This window comes from Nelumbo lutea, chromosome 4 (genome assembly GCF_056320005.1).
Source record: "Nelumbo lutea isolate HS-2025 chromosome 4, American lotus-T2T, whole genome shotgun sequence".
Taxonomy (NCBI): Eukaryota; Viridiplantae; Streptophyta; class Magnoliopsida; order Proteales; family Nelumbonaceae; genus Nelumbo; species Nelumbo lutea.
Genome location: NC_142687.1, coordinates 61,322,109 through 61,338,113, shown reverse-complemented (window position 1 = coordinate 61,338,113; position 16,005 = coordinate 61,322,109). Strand labels below are relative to the sequence as shown.

Sequence of the window (16,005 nt, the reverse complement as noted above, 5' to 3'; positions counted from 1 at the left end):
CCAATGACCTCTGCCTACGCCAGAGGATTGTCTAGGTGAATCTTGCGAAGGCTAATGAAGAAGATGAGTGCTTTGCTCGATGAAGCTTCAAGTCAATAGAAAATAATATGGCAATTTGAGGAGGAGGATAAGGAGATATCAAGGATCCGATTGCAACGACAGAGCTTGGAGGAGATAGCTCGTATGAGGTCTGAATGGTATGAGTAGAATTTTGTATTTATCTGTTGTATAGAACCATTTTGAATAAAAAGAACAATTTTCATATTGTGTGTTTCATCAACTTTCTTGTTTTCTGCATTCTAATGTGCTATAAGATTTGAACTCGTTCGAGATATCGGGCTGAACGTAGTGCTAGTAGGCTTATTGGGCTTAGCGTAATATAAGTAGGCCTGTGATGGGCGATTCTGTTTGTCAATCAATCTGTGTATGCATCCTATGAAAACAAACATCTGTTTCTAATGATTGGGTTATGGCAAGGAGTTAGAATGCTATTCGGGTGTCATAGCATTTGTTCCCTGATGACTTGGTTAGTTCTTGCCTTAACCATGGTGTTTGATTGTACACATATTTTTGGCAAATTATTGTTGCTGCCTGCTATGACATCACTTGGCTGTTTATTGTCTATAGCGGGGTATGCAAATTGCTCATCACAATTGTAGATGTGCCTGTCGTAGTCAGGCTATTGTCATCACGTTCTAGGAGTGCCAAACTTATGTATGTATTAAGAATCCGGTGTAACTATGGTGTGTGCCATCACGCATGAAGTCCATTTGGACTGTTTAGCCTGACTTGGTTATTTCATCGCTACTCGAGGTAGTGAGTGCTTGTGGTATTCCATCACCCTTATAGTTACTAGTGGTTTTCTTTGTCAAGGTGTATCAGTGCATTTGGGTTTGTCAAAATTTTCTTGGTTTTGCCAAGGCATTTGATCGCTAAGGTGTATCAGTGCATTTGGGTTTGTCAAAATTCCATCACCCTACTGTGAGGCACTCATTATTGTCTACCTCTGGTATACATTTTTCACAATTGTTTTGAGCCTTGGCCGCATATGTTTTCATTTCTGGCCAATAATGCCCCAACCTCTGTAGTCTCCTATAAAGTGTTGCAGTCACCTCTCCAAAGTAAGTTCTATGAGTTTCGTTCAAGACTACTTCTGCCTCTTTGGGCCCTAAGCATCTTGTCCTGACTCCATCTGCCATTCTGTGGTATAACACAACACTTACTAGTTGGAACCTTAATAAGACTTTGCCATCCTGCATCGCCTCTGTTGGGTTTCTCTAGTGATTTAAAAGGCGTGCCTCAGGTGAAAGAATGGTAGGATCCATCTAATGGACGCCATGAAGAGTGCGGAATGGGTGGGCGAATTAAAAAAATTCCCTAAATTTAGAATACATTATTCAAGGATTCTACTTGAACCATAATCAAACTAGATCTGAACCAAAAGGAAGTAGGAAAGATTATACCTGATCCGGAGAAACAATATCTCCCAAAGTTGGTGTTCACGCCCAAAGAAGAAACCAAGATCCGCTCCTGCTGAAGATGACACGACTGTGGATGGAACGGAACCAGCAGGGTGCGCCCCACACACTGGATTCTTCGCAAGAATACTCTAGGAACCTAGAACACCGAACCTTTTTGGTCATTCTTGCAAGACTGTTGTCAAGAACTGATTTCTTGACTTCCTGTTGCTGCAAAGATCCAATCTTCCAACAGGGAATGGCGGCTACTAGAGGAGAAATCCAGGGACGAAGAGGGCAGAACTGTCTCTTCTCGCTGGAGTCTGTAAGAGATCAAATCTCAATTTGCAGTAGGTGTCTCTTACATACACAAAACCCTAGTTCGAAATCTGATACTTCTGTTAGGGTTTTCTCCTCTTTTTTCTTGATTAAGAAACCTCCCAATATTTTGGGAGTTATCCCAATCCAAATCAGTATTTGGATAGGGGATAATCTTAATCCTATATGCAGATTAAGCTAACTCCTGATCTTATCAGGAGGTTACCAGATTCAAATCTAATTTGAATTTGGTCTCTTAGAGTGGATAAGGTTAAAGACCCAATCCTTTTACTAACATTAATCTCAGATTCGCCCCATGAACATGTGATCATATCAGCCCAGTTCGAAATGGGCTTTTGGCCCATTAAGTGTTCAATGTTTAACCAGTTTCCAATCTGTTGCCCAGTTGGGTTTCTTTGTATGGCGTGGGACCCAAGCATTGATCTACACACCAGCAACATGGGTTTGGCCCAACCTTTATTACAAGGCCCAGCCGAATTCACTGAAAGACTCAGTGACCCCTCGAGCCCATCACATGGACCCTATGGGCCCAACACTTACATTAAGTGGTCTTTGGGCCAAGCCATTTTATAAAAACCCAGGGACTGTGGGCAGGTGCAAGATTAGCCCATCAGGTATTATCCTAAATGGTCTTACACTTAACCTCTCAGCCCTTAATGATCAAGCACTGCCCGACAAGAGAAGACCTCTCTCTCGGCTGCAAGGAACAGTGCCGCACTCTCCACTCACATGGATCCCGGGATTGAAAACCTTTTGCAAATCTTTTGAAACCGTACATATACGTATATATATATATATATATATATTAATTTTGCAAAACAAAATTCCAACGATTGAAATCAACTGCCGGTAGTTTGGTTTCCATCAGAGAGAGTGCATTCCCGATCATTACCATTGTCCGACAAAGGGGCTGATCCTGTCACTATGACCACTCACTCAAATGAATTCTCAGACTACCCCAACATGTCCAGGTTTTGACCCCCACTAAGGATCTCAATGATTGACACATCAAAGACAGCCCGATCCGACACCTAGTGATGTGTCATAATCGAGTCTAGGGGTCAGGTGTAACTTTCCAATTTTGCCCATCTGTCTCTAAGGTCTAGGGCAATACTGGAAATCTGGTCCGATTCAAGGGTTCAAGCAATCCCATACTGCATGTGCCTTGGGTCTTACCCTGATGGCCGAAACAAGCCATCCCAACACTTGGTGGCACATCAGTATCAGCCTTGACAAGATAAATCTCCCTAGACTTATCCAATGGCTGTGAACATTTAAAACTAACACAAGTTTCTATAAGTGTCCAGTTTTAGGGTTTTACACAGAATTATACCAAACAACATGAATCAAACATGTACATTAATTTATTTCCACTAAATAACAAAAGTACAACAAAAGTACATCAACTCACTAGTTGGAACCTTAATAAGACTTTGCCATCTTGCATCGCCTCTGTTGGGTTTCTCTAGTGATTTAAAAGGCGTGCCTTAGGTGCATTGGCGAGGCGCATTTTAGGATATGCGCCTCACCTAGGTCCTAGGTGTAGCCCTTTCAAAAGGCGCACGCCTAGTGCGCTTGATGTGCCTTGCGCCTCAGCCGATGTTTTCTTTCTTTGCTTGCTCACCGAAGCTCCGAGAACCCCCGATTTGGTAATGTTGTTCGAAGCTAAAAATTTCCTATTCGAAGAGATGAGAATCAAGGGGAAGATAAGCCTGAAGGTAAGGGAAGCGAAAAAGGGTACAATATTGCTGGAAGGATTAGAAGTGATCGAGTGGCTAAGAGAGTTCATAGCTGGAGCCTATTCAAAAGGTAAGCGGATAAACTGGCAGGATTTTAGTACATTAGAAGGGAGAAGATATTTTTTGGCTGAATTTTTTGGTAAGGGACGAAGGCAACTGGTATGTCTACCAGCAGGAAAACAAAGCCAAGGATGGGGGGAAGTTGACTGGTTGCTCAAAGAGTTTTTAGCTCAAAGAGTAGCAAATGATAAAAAAGCCTCCATAAGGGAGGATAAGGCATATCTCAACAACAATAGGGTAGAACAAGGGCCAGTGGTCATGGCAAAAACAAAAGGCCAATGCAGAATGGTGGGAGGTCTAGAGAGAGAAGAGTGGGATAGTAAGTTTATGATACAAGCCAAGGAAAAGGTTAATGATTGGAGGAGGGTAGCTGACTTATTGGCAACCAGATGAAGCTGACGAGTGTCTTCATAGTAACTCCCTTCGATAACTGTAAAGCCCTCCTAGATCTAGTAGAGAATGAATTAGAAATATCAGCTGTCAATGTTGAGGCTGATTTCGGATCATTCAGTCTTTAAATGGAATCCAACATCCAACTCCAAGGATCTATTTGTCGAAGATGGTGTGGTGGTGCGTGTAATAGGCTTGCCATTTCATATGTGGAAACAAGAAGTAGTAGAGTCTATAGCAGTGTTGTGTGGAGGAATCTTGAAAGGAGCTTTCTGGAGTGATCTTTATTCAGTAGCAATCTTGCTAAGTGGTGTGAAGCCAGAAGGCATTCCACGAAAGGTAGAGCTACGAACAGAGGAGAGTTTTGTCTCCGTGTGGCTAGCATCCTCCATTGAAGCAGGGCTGTGGAAGGAGGCTTGTATGGTAGGAGGGGAGGAGGAAGAAGAAGCATTATGTGGACTTGTGAGATTGGTTAATTCAAATGGGAAGGAATGGTTCACTAAAAAGGGCCAACAAATTCTGGGAAGCCAAAAAGCTTTGGGGCAGATGAAAGGTCAAACCTATAGAAAGCAAGAAAATGCTATGACAAATGGCAGATCTTTTGCGCAAGTGGTGTCAGGGGAAATAGACAAAAATATACCAGTGTCTAAAGGGAGAGGGCTGAACCAACAACCTCAGACAGGGAAGGTTGCTGGTTTGACCATTAAAATAGGGGGGGCGTGATTTGTTAAGAGGTCATGTGGGAGGAAAAGACTTAGAAAATGGGCCCAATCGAGTGGATCCCTTTTCTGGTGGGCCGGAGAAGGCAACTCAAGTAAAGGTTTTAAAGCTGGCTTCTTATATTACAAGTTTTAAGCCCAAGGCCCTTTACAAGACAGATGGGCCAAGGGACCCTTTAAGTAAGCACGTGACTGAGAGGAGGGATGAGCTGATAGACAAGATTAAGCGTCTATCTTCTTCTACCCCGAATCCCTCCTTACGGTCAAATAGTTTAGGCGCAAAATCTCAAGACTCTCAGTCTCGAGGCTCTCTACAGTGGGTCCCATCCAACATGGCGAACCATCTCTCACTAGATAGGTTCCTGAACCCTAGTGATTTGAATAAAACATGGTTTGAAGATTGGTTGAGTGAACAAAACAACAATGACGATTCCGATAGAGACGGAACTTTAAGTTTGGGAAGTCTGTCTCCGAAAAGCAACAATGATTTACTTGAAATAGAAAGTTTGCATATAGAGCTGTTGTTTTTAGAGGAAGAGATTGAAGAGACAGGTGGCAGGAAGACTAGAAATGGCGAAGAAATGGTCCTACAGTTGTGAAAGCTCCTCTTCCCTTCATCGAGGGAGCTGACCCTGAGTCTAATGAATTACAGGATGTTGGTGGAGAGGGACAAGAATCGGCCGTGAGGATGGATGTGGGTATTCTAGTGTTGGAAACACAGAGAAAGGATTTCCATGTGGGTAGGTCATCAGGAAGTGATTCTTTCACCATGTCTACTTCACAACTTTGTCCAAAAAGGGAAAGGCCTTAAAACCATTTGTCGCCTGTCAGCAACTCAATTCCAGTGATTCTAGTCCTACCCCCCCCCTGTCATACTAGGTATGGGTGTCAATTCTTTTTTAGGTACTGACTTGTTTGCTATGCCCGTAGTAGATATTCCAGCTTCCCATCTAGGAGATTTTGGTGCAAGAGAGAAGGTGATAGTGGAAGGAGGAGAGAGGGTGATGGAAGGAAGTAGTAAGAGGGAGGCGGATAGAGTTTGGGAGTTGATCTATACAATGATGGAGGAACTAAAAAAAGGAAGGATTCTTAGAGAGATGTTGTAGCCAAAATAAGTGAGTAGGGTAAAATTCTTTCTCATACATTGGCTGGAAAGGATGGAGAAAAGAAAGAGGATGATTGTTGTATTAGGAGGGGGGGGGGGAAGGAACAAAGAAGAAAAAAAGATCTGAAGTGGAAAGGCTAATCTCAGACATTGAGGGAGATTTAGAATTTAGTGGTAGAGGGGATAGGAGGAAGGGCCTAAAATGAGGAGATTATGGCCTTTTCATGGGTTTTTTGCTATTTTGTCTCGATGAAAATTATTAGCTGGAATGTAAGAGGGTTAGGGAGTGCAAGAAAGAGAAGGGTGATCAAAGACCTACTCTGAAGGGAAAAACCCGATATTGTGTTGTTACAAGAATCCAAAATAATGGAATTAGATGGGAGATGGGTGAGGAGTTGTTGGGGGTCTAGTGGTTTTGGTTGGAGCTCGTCTCCTTCTTGGGGAGCCTTGGGGGGGATCATAACACTGTAGAGGGAGGATGTGGTGAAGTAGTGGAAGAATTGATAGGCAGATTCTCAGTTTCCATTAAGTGTAAGAGTGTAGAGGATGGGTGTGTATCTAATGTTTATGGCCCTAATTCCTATAGAGAGAGGAATGAGATGTGGGAGGAACTATATGCAATCAAGGGGCTATGGGATGGCCCTTGGTGCCTGGGCGGGGATTTTAATGTCATTAGATTCTCTGATGAAACCGTTAATCCCCAACAAGTAATTACAACAAGCATGAGGAAATTTAATGGTTTTATTAAAGAATGTGAATTGAAGGAAATACCTTTGCTACAAGCCAGTTACACCTGGTCCAACCTTTAGGAAACCCCTTTGTGTTCGAAGTTGGATAGGTTCTTATTTAACCTTGCTTGGGAGAATAGTTTGGATAATTTGGTTGCTAAAGCATGACCCAGGGTCACCTCCGATCACTGTCCTATCCAGATAGGTACTAAGTTTTTTCTTACAGGACCCAAACCTTTTAGATTTGAAAATATGTGGCCTACCCATCCAGATTTTGTGAAAAAAGTGAAGGAATGGTGGGGTGAGGAGGAGAGGGGGGTAAAATGGAAGGGGATCAATTTTCATAAGAAATTAAAAAGGTTGAGAGCCAAAATAAAAGAGTGGAATAGAGATCATTTTGGTAGAATTGAGGAGCAAAAACTGTGCCTAATCTCTCGAATAGAAAAGTTGAATGTAAAGGAATCTCAAAATGGGTTGACCGAGGAGGACAAAGTGTTAAGGAGACAATTGAAAAAGGATTTGGAAGAGGTGTTACTAAGGGAAGAAACAAAAGTGGATTAAGGAAGGTGATGGGAGCACTAGATTTTTCCATGATTTGGCAAATGGGAGATGAAGAAAGAATCTTGTGACCAAGCTAGAGATAGGAGAGGAGGTGATTACCAACCGGGATGACATAGCCATAAAATTTGTGGACCACTTCAAATCGATTTATAGAAGACCTTTGAGTGAGAGAGCAGTTGTGGAAGGGGTGGAATGGCCAAGAATTGATGACAGAGTGGCCAAGAGGGTATGAACTCCTAGACCCAATGGAACTTTCACTTGTGCTTCTTTCTTCAAGTCCATCTCTCAACTTTCTACTCACCAACCCTTTCCTTCAAAAGAAGTTTGGTGCAATCTAGTTCCCCAAAAAATTATGGTGTTTCGTTGGGAAGTATTCCATGGGAAAGTAAACACTCTAGATAACCTACAAAAGAGAAGATCTTTCCTCTGTATTTCTCCTAATTGGTGTATCCTCTGTAGAGCTTAGGATGAGGATTGTTACAACCTATTAATCTCTTGTCCCTTTTCTGCAGACCTTTGGGCTTGACTACTTTCGTTGTTTGGGAGTAGTTGGAGTCTACCAGCAGAAGTTCACATGCTCTTCAATCATTCTACCTTTTATTGGCCTACAAAAATAGGGAGAGTTATGTGTTGATGTGCTCGTGCTGCCTTGATTTGGGCTTAATTGTGATTCTTGCTTTTCTTTCCTAGTTTACTTGTAAGATTCAAGGAGGGGCTGCAGCTCGTGCCTCTCCGTGGGATGTTGTATGAACTCACTCTAAATCTGCTTCTGAATTGATAAATTTATTATCATTCATAAAAAATGTTTTATGTTTGATTTTATTTTTAAATTCTCATTTGAATATGCTTTACATCTTATGTTTATGTATTTTAATTTTAGATAATAGGTTTTTTAAAACATTTATTTTAAAATTTAAGTTTATATTTTTATTAATATTATGTTTAATATTTTTTTGATTTCTTTTTGAATTTTTTGAATTTTGTGAGTGGTGTGGTAAGGCTACATGCGGGGGTCTCCTTGACGGACAAAGGAAGGCTGAGGACAAAGGGTAGGCTGAGGACAAAGGGTAGGCTAAAGGCTCTGATTGGCATAGTGATGTTCTTGTTACGGGTTAGACCTCTATTTATAAGGGGAGATCCCGAGGTCTCGAAAGGAACCAAAAGCGTTTGACTCCCATAATACACGTTTGTTACTTCCTTTTGCGAGTCTCCTAGGTTAACGCGACACGAATAATGTCAATAATTATATCACGTGTTTTTTAATCTCACCGGGTGCTCTCACGTGCGGCGTCAATGAATCACATGCTTCTTCGTCTGTCTCTGACTTGCGATGGATGTGAGCTCATCATAGGTTTGCGATGGCTTTGAGGTCATCGCAGCCTTGCGATGGCTTTATGCTCATCGTAGTCTCGTGATGTCTCTGTGTATGTCTTTGGTATTGTGGCTTTGGGTCTATTGTAGGCCTATGGTGGTCTTGAGATCATCGCAAGTTCATTTCAAGCTTTTAGCTCGTCGTAAGCCTTTGCAGGCTTTGAGCTCATCGCAAATTTGTGCCGAGTTATGAACTCGTCACGGGTGTCCCTGTGGCATCGGTTTAGCACCTTTTGTGCTACCACAGTTGTGGTGATCAACATGTACCTACACATACACATACAGTATAAAACTTTTTAGGTAATGATGCATCAAGGGGGCGTTCTTTTTTCGGATTTTGAGAGGGGGGAAAGTTGGTCAATGGGATTTTAATTCCCATCGACCAAGAATCCATGCTCTTTTTTTAGATTTATGTGGGGACCAGGGAAAGTTTATTTTCTTGGTTAAGTGATACCCATCCCCTAGGTAGGTAAATAACTTTCCCACCTAGGGGGAAAGTTGCCAACACTTGAATGAGACAATAATGCCCCTTTTAATAATAGATTTTTATGGCTAAAATGGGCATTGCCTTATTTACATGAGAAATAAAAGAACATGGGTAAATGCACTTACCTGGGTAAGTGTTTCCCCAGGTAACTGCATTTACTTGGATAAGCAACTAAGTGAAAAGCGAACATGGCCCAATAGAAAAAAGCTATCAATGTCACTATTTTGTAATTTAGAACCTCCCAAAACCTTTCCCCTAAAGCTATGTTTGGTTTGAAGGAAAAGGTAGGGAAAGGAAGGGAAAGAAAGGGAAACTGATACAAGGTTTGTAAAGGTTTCCCTACCTTTCCCTTCCTTTCCCTACATTTTCCTTCAAACCAAACATAGCCTAAATCTTCCTTTTTAATATGAGCAAATCTTGGGTGAATCAACATCTAATTTGAAGAAGCTTTTGAAGGAAGGTTTAGAATCCATCATATGGATGGCCGAACCATGCTAAATGGTTGGGTGAAATTTCAAAAATTTCCAATCCTTCCGGGAATCGTATTCTCTAATGTTTAGAAAAAAACTGCATTTTTCTAGGATCGGTGCTCTATACCCATTTCCAAATCCAAATTCGCCCCTTGTCACATGGCAGCTTAAGCAATCGTGTGACATCTTAATTAATCATATTAATTATGGGTTTTAGGCCCATCAGCTATATGGCTCACGACTCAAGAGTGTTGCTTGGCCAATTTAGGTTTGATTTGTATGGCGTGGGACCCCACAATGACCTCACATAAGCTCACATGGGTTCAGCCCAGCCTCTGTGAAAAGGCCTGGCCGAATTCATTGCTAAATGCAGTGAACCCCTGAGCACATCACTATGGGCTTAAAATGGGCTCAACATTTACACTTAAAATGATTTTTGAATTCATCCATCTTATGAAGATCCAAGGATAATGGACTTAAGTAAGATAAAACCCATTAGGTAATGACCTCTCCCCTGGCTGCAAGGTGTAGAGTCACTATCTGCTTGGATGGATCTTGGGAATTAAAGCCTTTTGCAAACATTTTTGCAAACGTTTATATATATCATATAAATATATTTTGCAAAACCAAATCTCAAACATAGTTGAAATCTATTACTGGTAATTTAGGTTTCCATCAGAGAGAGTGTAAAGCCTATCATTCACTTTGTCCGACAAAGGAGTTGATCCCTATCACTATGATCACCTACTTAAGTGAATTCTCAGATTGCCCCAACATACCCAGGTTTTGGCCCTCAATGGATCTCACTAATTGGCATATCAAAGATAGCACAATCCGATACCCAGTGTAGTACCATAATCAAGTCTAGGGGTTATGTGTAATTTTTCAGTTTTGCCCATCAATCTCCAAGGTCCAGGGCATAAGGTCCGGATGAGTGTTTCAACCAAAGACACACTATATGTGCTTTGGGTCTCACCCTAGCAGCTGAGACAAGCTGCCCCAACTTCTTTGGCAACATATCAGTGTCAGCCTTGGCAGGATAAACTCCCTAAGTCTATCCAACGGCTAAGAACATTCTAAACTAACGCGAGTCTCGTAAGTGTCTAGCTTAAGGGGTAAATTCACAGAAACTTACCAATGTTAATATGAAACAAAAATGTATTTTTATTCATTTACAATAAGTGTATATGTACATCAATCTGATTGGAGCTAAAGACATACACTGTCTAACAGCTTTACCAATTGCCACCACTTGTCTTCTTAGCCGATGTTTGGGATTGATGCTTCTTCCGAAGAGGCGTATCTTAGAAAACAGTGCTGCATAAGCATGCTGTTTTCTCAGAAAATCTTTTCTTAGGTTTTCTATTTGGTACCTTTGCTGTTGCTGCCACAGACGTTTTTCAATGCCACATCAGCACACCATTGCTAGCAACAGTAGAAAAACGGGAAAACACTAAAAAGGGTGTTTTCTCAAACCACACCCTTTCCAATTTCCAAGGTGTGGTCTGAGAAAATGTTTTTTGGAAAACGGCCAACCAAACAGTGGGCATTTTTCCTGAAAACTGATTTCTGATGTGGCACTGTTTTCTGAGGAAACAGCATCGATCCCAAACACCTACTTAAACTCCAGCATTTGTCTTTAAAACACGTAGGAATATATTCACCAAATGGCCTAGAGTAGGAAGTAGAAAAAGACAAATATTTTGGTGTCATCCCTTTCGCTATTTGCTGGGGATTTGGAGAAAAAGATTGAGTGTATCTTTGCAGGAAAGGTTTGAGACAATGGCAAACTAGTTGCTGAAATTCAGCTGGGACACATACTCTAAAACAAGAGGGGGGATTTAGAATATTGTGGCACTTATCTTTTTTGATGTTTCATCGTGGCTGTAATTGTTGAAGGCTACATCCTACATACTCTGAAACAATAAGAGTGGGGAAGTTAGAATATTGTGGCACTTATCTTTTTTGATGTTTCTTCTTGGCTGTAATTCTTGAATGCTGCATCCTACATACTCTGAAACAAGAGGGGAAATTTAGAATATTGTGGCACTTTTCTTTTTTGATGTTTCTCCTTGGCTGTAATTGTTGAATTGAGTTTTATGTATCTGCTGAAAACTCTTCACCTGTGCAACATAATAGACTTGTGGTGTGAATGGGAAGAAAATTAATGCTAATACCTTCAATGATAAGGAAAATCACTTGAAGACAAACAACCATTGATGGCATCACGGTGGCACATTGGGCCAAAATTGTTGACTTGTTTGATGCTTATATAAGTGATGGCATCATAAGAAACTGGAAAGAAGTTGAATCCAGTGTTTTCAACCTCTGTGGACCCGGCTGGTTGAACCATCGAACTGTCACCCGACCTTGATTCTGGTTTTGGTTCTGTTGAAACCCACCCTTTGGTCAAAAACCATTGACCCAGGCAGTTCAACCATTGACCGTTTGACCTGGTCACCGGGTCGTGGGTTGCACACTTAATGTATGTGCAAACTTTCGGACGTCATAACTTTGCACTCCGATGTTTGATTGGGGTGATATTTTTTATTTATTTATTTTGGGTCACTTTTCGAGATCTGTGTCCCAAGGAGTCGTAGGCACCTTGTCCTGTATTTTCGCAAAAAAAAAAACCCATTTTTTGGCTTCAAATTGCAATTTCTAATATTTTTATAAATACAAAGTTTAAAAAAATTTAGAAAACACAAACTTAATATAAAATAATACATATATTATATGTAAAACATAATTATATACTATTTATTGATAAAATATGTATTTGCACACACACATTGTATGTATATAAATACATGTATATTTAAATGTATAGAGTGCTGACTTAGAACAGTCTGACCTGGGTCAGCCTCCAGGACAACTTTTGAAACATTGGCTGAATCTGCACCAAACAGAGTACTTGTAGAAGTGGAATGGTGCCTGCAACAGCCATCACATTTCAAGCTGAACTTTGATGACTGCAGTTCAGGCAATTCGGTCCCATCAGGGGGAGTGATGAGAAATCATGTGGGAGACATTTTGCTCATATATTCAGGTCCTATTGATGGTGGGGACTTGACTAGAGTAGAACTGAAAGCAGCCTTGGCAGGCCTAAGAAAACTAAAGGGGACTTGACTAGAGTAGAACTGAAAGCAGCCTTGGCAGGCCTAAGAAAACTAAAGCTACGAGTTAATAATTGAAGGGGACCAAGGGTAATAACGGGATGGTTGGGCAAATGGGCAACATTGAGAAGGGACCGTGGAAATATAGCTATAAAATCAGAGAAGCTAAGAAATAATAAAGGAGTTGCTGATGAAAAAAGAAATAATAAAGGATTTGGGAGCAATTACACTCTGGAAAACAGGGGACTTGTACTATGAAAGGATCATGGGTGGGCTGGCTGAGGCTGCCCATCCTTCCCCTCTGATGTACATCATCGCTCTATTTTGATCAATAAAATCTTTCATTGTTACTATTTTTTTTGGGTTCACGGACCTAAACAATGGGGGGGGGGGGTAGCCCGCGCCCCCAAAGGGTTAATAATGTGGAACAACTTTCCTGGCTTCAATATAATGTGTAGGTGGAATAGGGGATAAGTCCTGCCTATATATGTATGCTAGGCATTCTGTAAATATTTGATAAACTTATAGTGTTTCAGTCCCAATGGAAGTAAAAAGAAAATATTTTAAATTTGGAACCATAAATCAAACACTCTACAGAAACAACACTAGATAATCAAAATAGTATATAATTGATAATACTAAATTCAATTATAATAAATACATTATTGATGATCAAATTTTATCCTAAGAGTTCCTCAAATATGGCATAATACATTCTTTTGTGGTAATTCATCAAAGATAAGAGTTCCTTAAATTTTATTCATGATGTATCTATCAGCTGCAGTCAAATATGACATAATTGGTATTTGCCCCTACTTGGCAGATTAGGGTCATTGAACGAAATTGTGAAATTCCTCATGAGGGACCTTTTTGTGATCTTATGTGGAGTGACCCTGAGGAGATTGAAACTTGGGCTGTCAGTCCACGTGGTGCTGGTTGGCTTTTTGGATCTAGGGTCACATCTGAGGTAAATAAATAGGCTATCCAACTTTCATGTCAGTGCCAAAAAAATAAAAAAAGAGAATAACTTTCATGTTATTTGCCCTCTAAAACTGCAATGGTTTATCTTTATGCAGTTCAATCACATAAACAAGCTGGACCTTGTTTGTCGAGCACACCAACTTGTACAAGAAGGTTTGAAGTACATGTTCCAAGATAAAGGCCTTGTAACCGTGAGTCCTAGGCCTTCTACGTGACGTATCTTTACTTGGCATTCTTGTCTGTAAATGCTTTTGAATGATAGCCACTTTCTGCTAATATTTTAATGGCTAAATGGGCTGTTTGGTTGTTGCAGGTGTGGTCTGCACCCAATTATTGTTACCGTTGTGGCAATGTAGCTTCTATCTTGAGCTTCAATGAAAATATGGTACCGTACTGTATCCTAGAAAGCTTTCATTGGAATACTCATGGTAAAATCTATTGGAGTGATGCCTTGTTGCCCAGTGGGTTGTGATACACCAGGAAGGCATGCACTGCCTATATGCTTCAAATAGCCGGCTACATAGGTTATCTCTTATGTAGCATAGCAAATCAAGTTTCAAAAGTTGATTTGGTAATCCACCTAGTAATGGATACTGTAAAAGTCATTGATAATATCAAGGAAAAAATATCATTAAAATAAAACAGCTAGCTTCAATTTCAGTTGAAGGTTTTGTAAGCTCATTTTGACTGTTTTTGGATGTTGAGTGCACAGTTGTTAGGCTGAATTTTGTGCATACGCGAGAATGAATTTTCTCCTGGCCCAGATCCCATCTGATCCTCTATATCTTAGTATAGATACAGCTAGGTCACCACTGTTAAGGTGGTGAAATTATACAGTTGAACCAACCAACATGCCTAGCCATACTGGATTACTAGTGGCCTAGCTGATAATCTCCAGTCCCCAGAATTGACACGTCAAATAAATGAAAATTTGTTGAAAAGGCAACTGTTATACTAAACTGGAACAATTTATGATGAATTAACCCGTACTTCTTGTTGGACTAAATTGGACCTTCCAGGCAATCTTATAGTTATAACAATTTTAATTAATATTTAATTTATTGTAGCAACTCATGTTTATCAGCGGCGCTCATTTTTGTTTTTTGTTTTTGTTTTATTTCGGTACCAGGAGAGAGAAGTGAAGTTCTTCACCGAAACAGAGGAGAACAACCAGATGAGAGGTCCCAGGACAGGGGTCCCATATTTCTTATAATAAAATTATTTTAAATTTCAATTGTAAAATTATTTCAGCAGTCTGGTGATTCGTTGTTGTCAATGAGGAGAAAAGAAAGAGCGATGTAATAACGAAGCAGCCTTGAATGAATATACATTGACATTTGCAGGTAGATCATTATTATTGCCAAGTGGAGATTTGCCAGATCATCTCTGGTCGTGCCTGCAGTTTCTAGACTGTGTTGTATATTGAACTCAATTGTTTGTAGCTGTTATTCCTGCTTTTCCAATGCGTTTCCCTGTTTATCTTGTCTTTTACCATGGGTCATACTGTCGCTTTTATTTTATTATATTTTATTCTTTTTGGGTAATTTACCATGGCTCAGGTTTCTCACTATAAAAGAATTTATACATGTATCCATACAAAATCTTGGTATCCTTTTGTTACATTTATATCTTGTTGGCGATGGGGGAGAGAAAAGGGCATGCGAGGGCCTGCAGCTCTGCAGGATTGATCCTGCGCGTCCGATTTGGAGGGGATGCCAAGTGACCATCTAGGCCTTCGGCTATTAAGCGCAAACTACTAAATACTGTCATTCTTTTTTTGAATGATATGGATTCTGGAATAGTTCAAAGACACCATTTCATGAATCGGCCTCTGATAGTCTTTCTGTAGATAATTTTATTATGTCATCATTTAAATTGATATGCATTTTTATGTAGTTAAATGAAAATTTTGATTTTTAACTAATTTTATTGATAATTCAACGAGTCAGACGACATGGGAAAGCATAGAAGCTCCATCTTTCTTGAGCAAACAATCAAATTTGGCTGTTTAAAATTCTAATGAACTGAATCTAAATGATTGCTGTCGGGGCGCCTAGGGCCTCCTATGTCAACTATTATCGAATCAGATTCGGGTCGTCTACATGAATCTTGTTTCATTTCCTTATTTTTAAATTAAGAGTGGTTAAAGTTTTCTTTATTGCTTTGGTATCAATAAACTAAATTATCAAAACATTATATATTATCAATAATATGAATTAAAAATTCATGAAAATAAATTGAAGATTATTTATGTGAAACTTGAACATTAAGACAATTTAATAAAAAACAAACCATTCAAGCAAATTTTACTATATGGAAAGATAGATAGATTGATAGATATAAATAATTTGATAGGGTGGATCCATATTTGATCTGATCAAGATCATAAATGGATCGGACAATTGGATTTTTATTTTTTTCAATTGGTGTGATGAATGAAATCTCAAAATGGTTTGATACTCTTTTTAAATTTTATATATAT

General features: G+C 39.9%; 1 protein-coding gene across 2 annotated transcripts in view; it reads left to right on the top strand.

Moving 5' to 3' along the window:
- The window catches only part of LOC148860834 (phytochrome-associated serine/threonine-protein phosphatase-like), a 37,554-nt gene extending 22,568 nt beyond the window's left edge, over positions 1–14,986 (top strand). For both annotated transcript variants that reach the window (XM_088984538.1, XM_088984539.1), the window contains 4 exons: positions 13,366–13,509; positions 13,619–13,714; positions 13,837–13,908; positions 14,653–14,986. In XM_088984538.1, coding sequence (XP_088840664.1) covers positions 13,366–13,509; positions 13,619–13,714; positions 13,837–13,908; positions 14,653–14,736 — 396 coding nt within the window. In that variant the 3' untranslated portion in view covers positions 14,737–14,986. The remainder of the gene's footprint in view (positions 1–13,365; positions 13,510–13,618; positions 13,715–13,836; positions 13,909–14,652) is intronic.
- Positions 14,987–16,005: the final 1,019 nt, after the last annotated feature.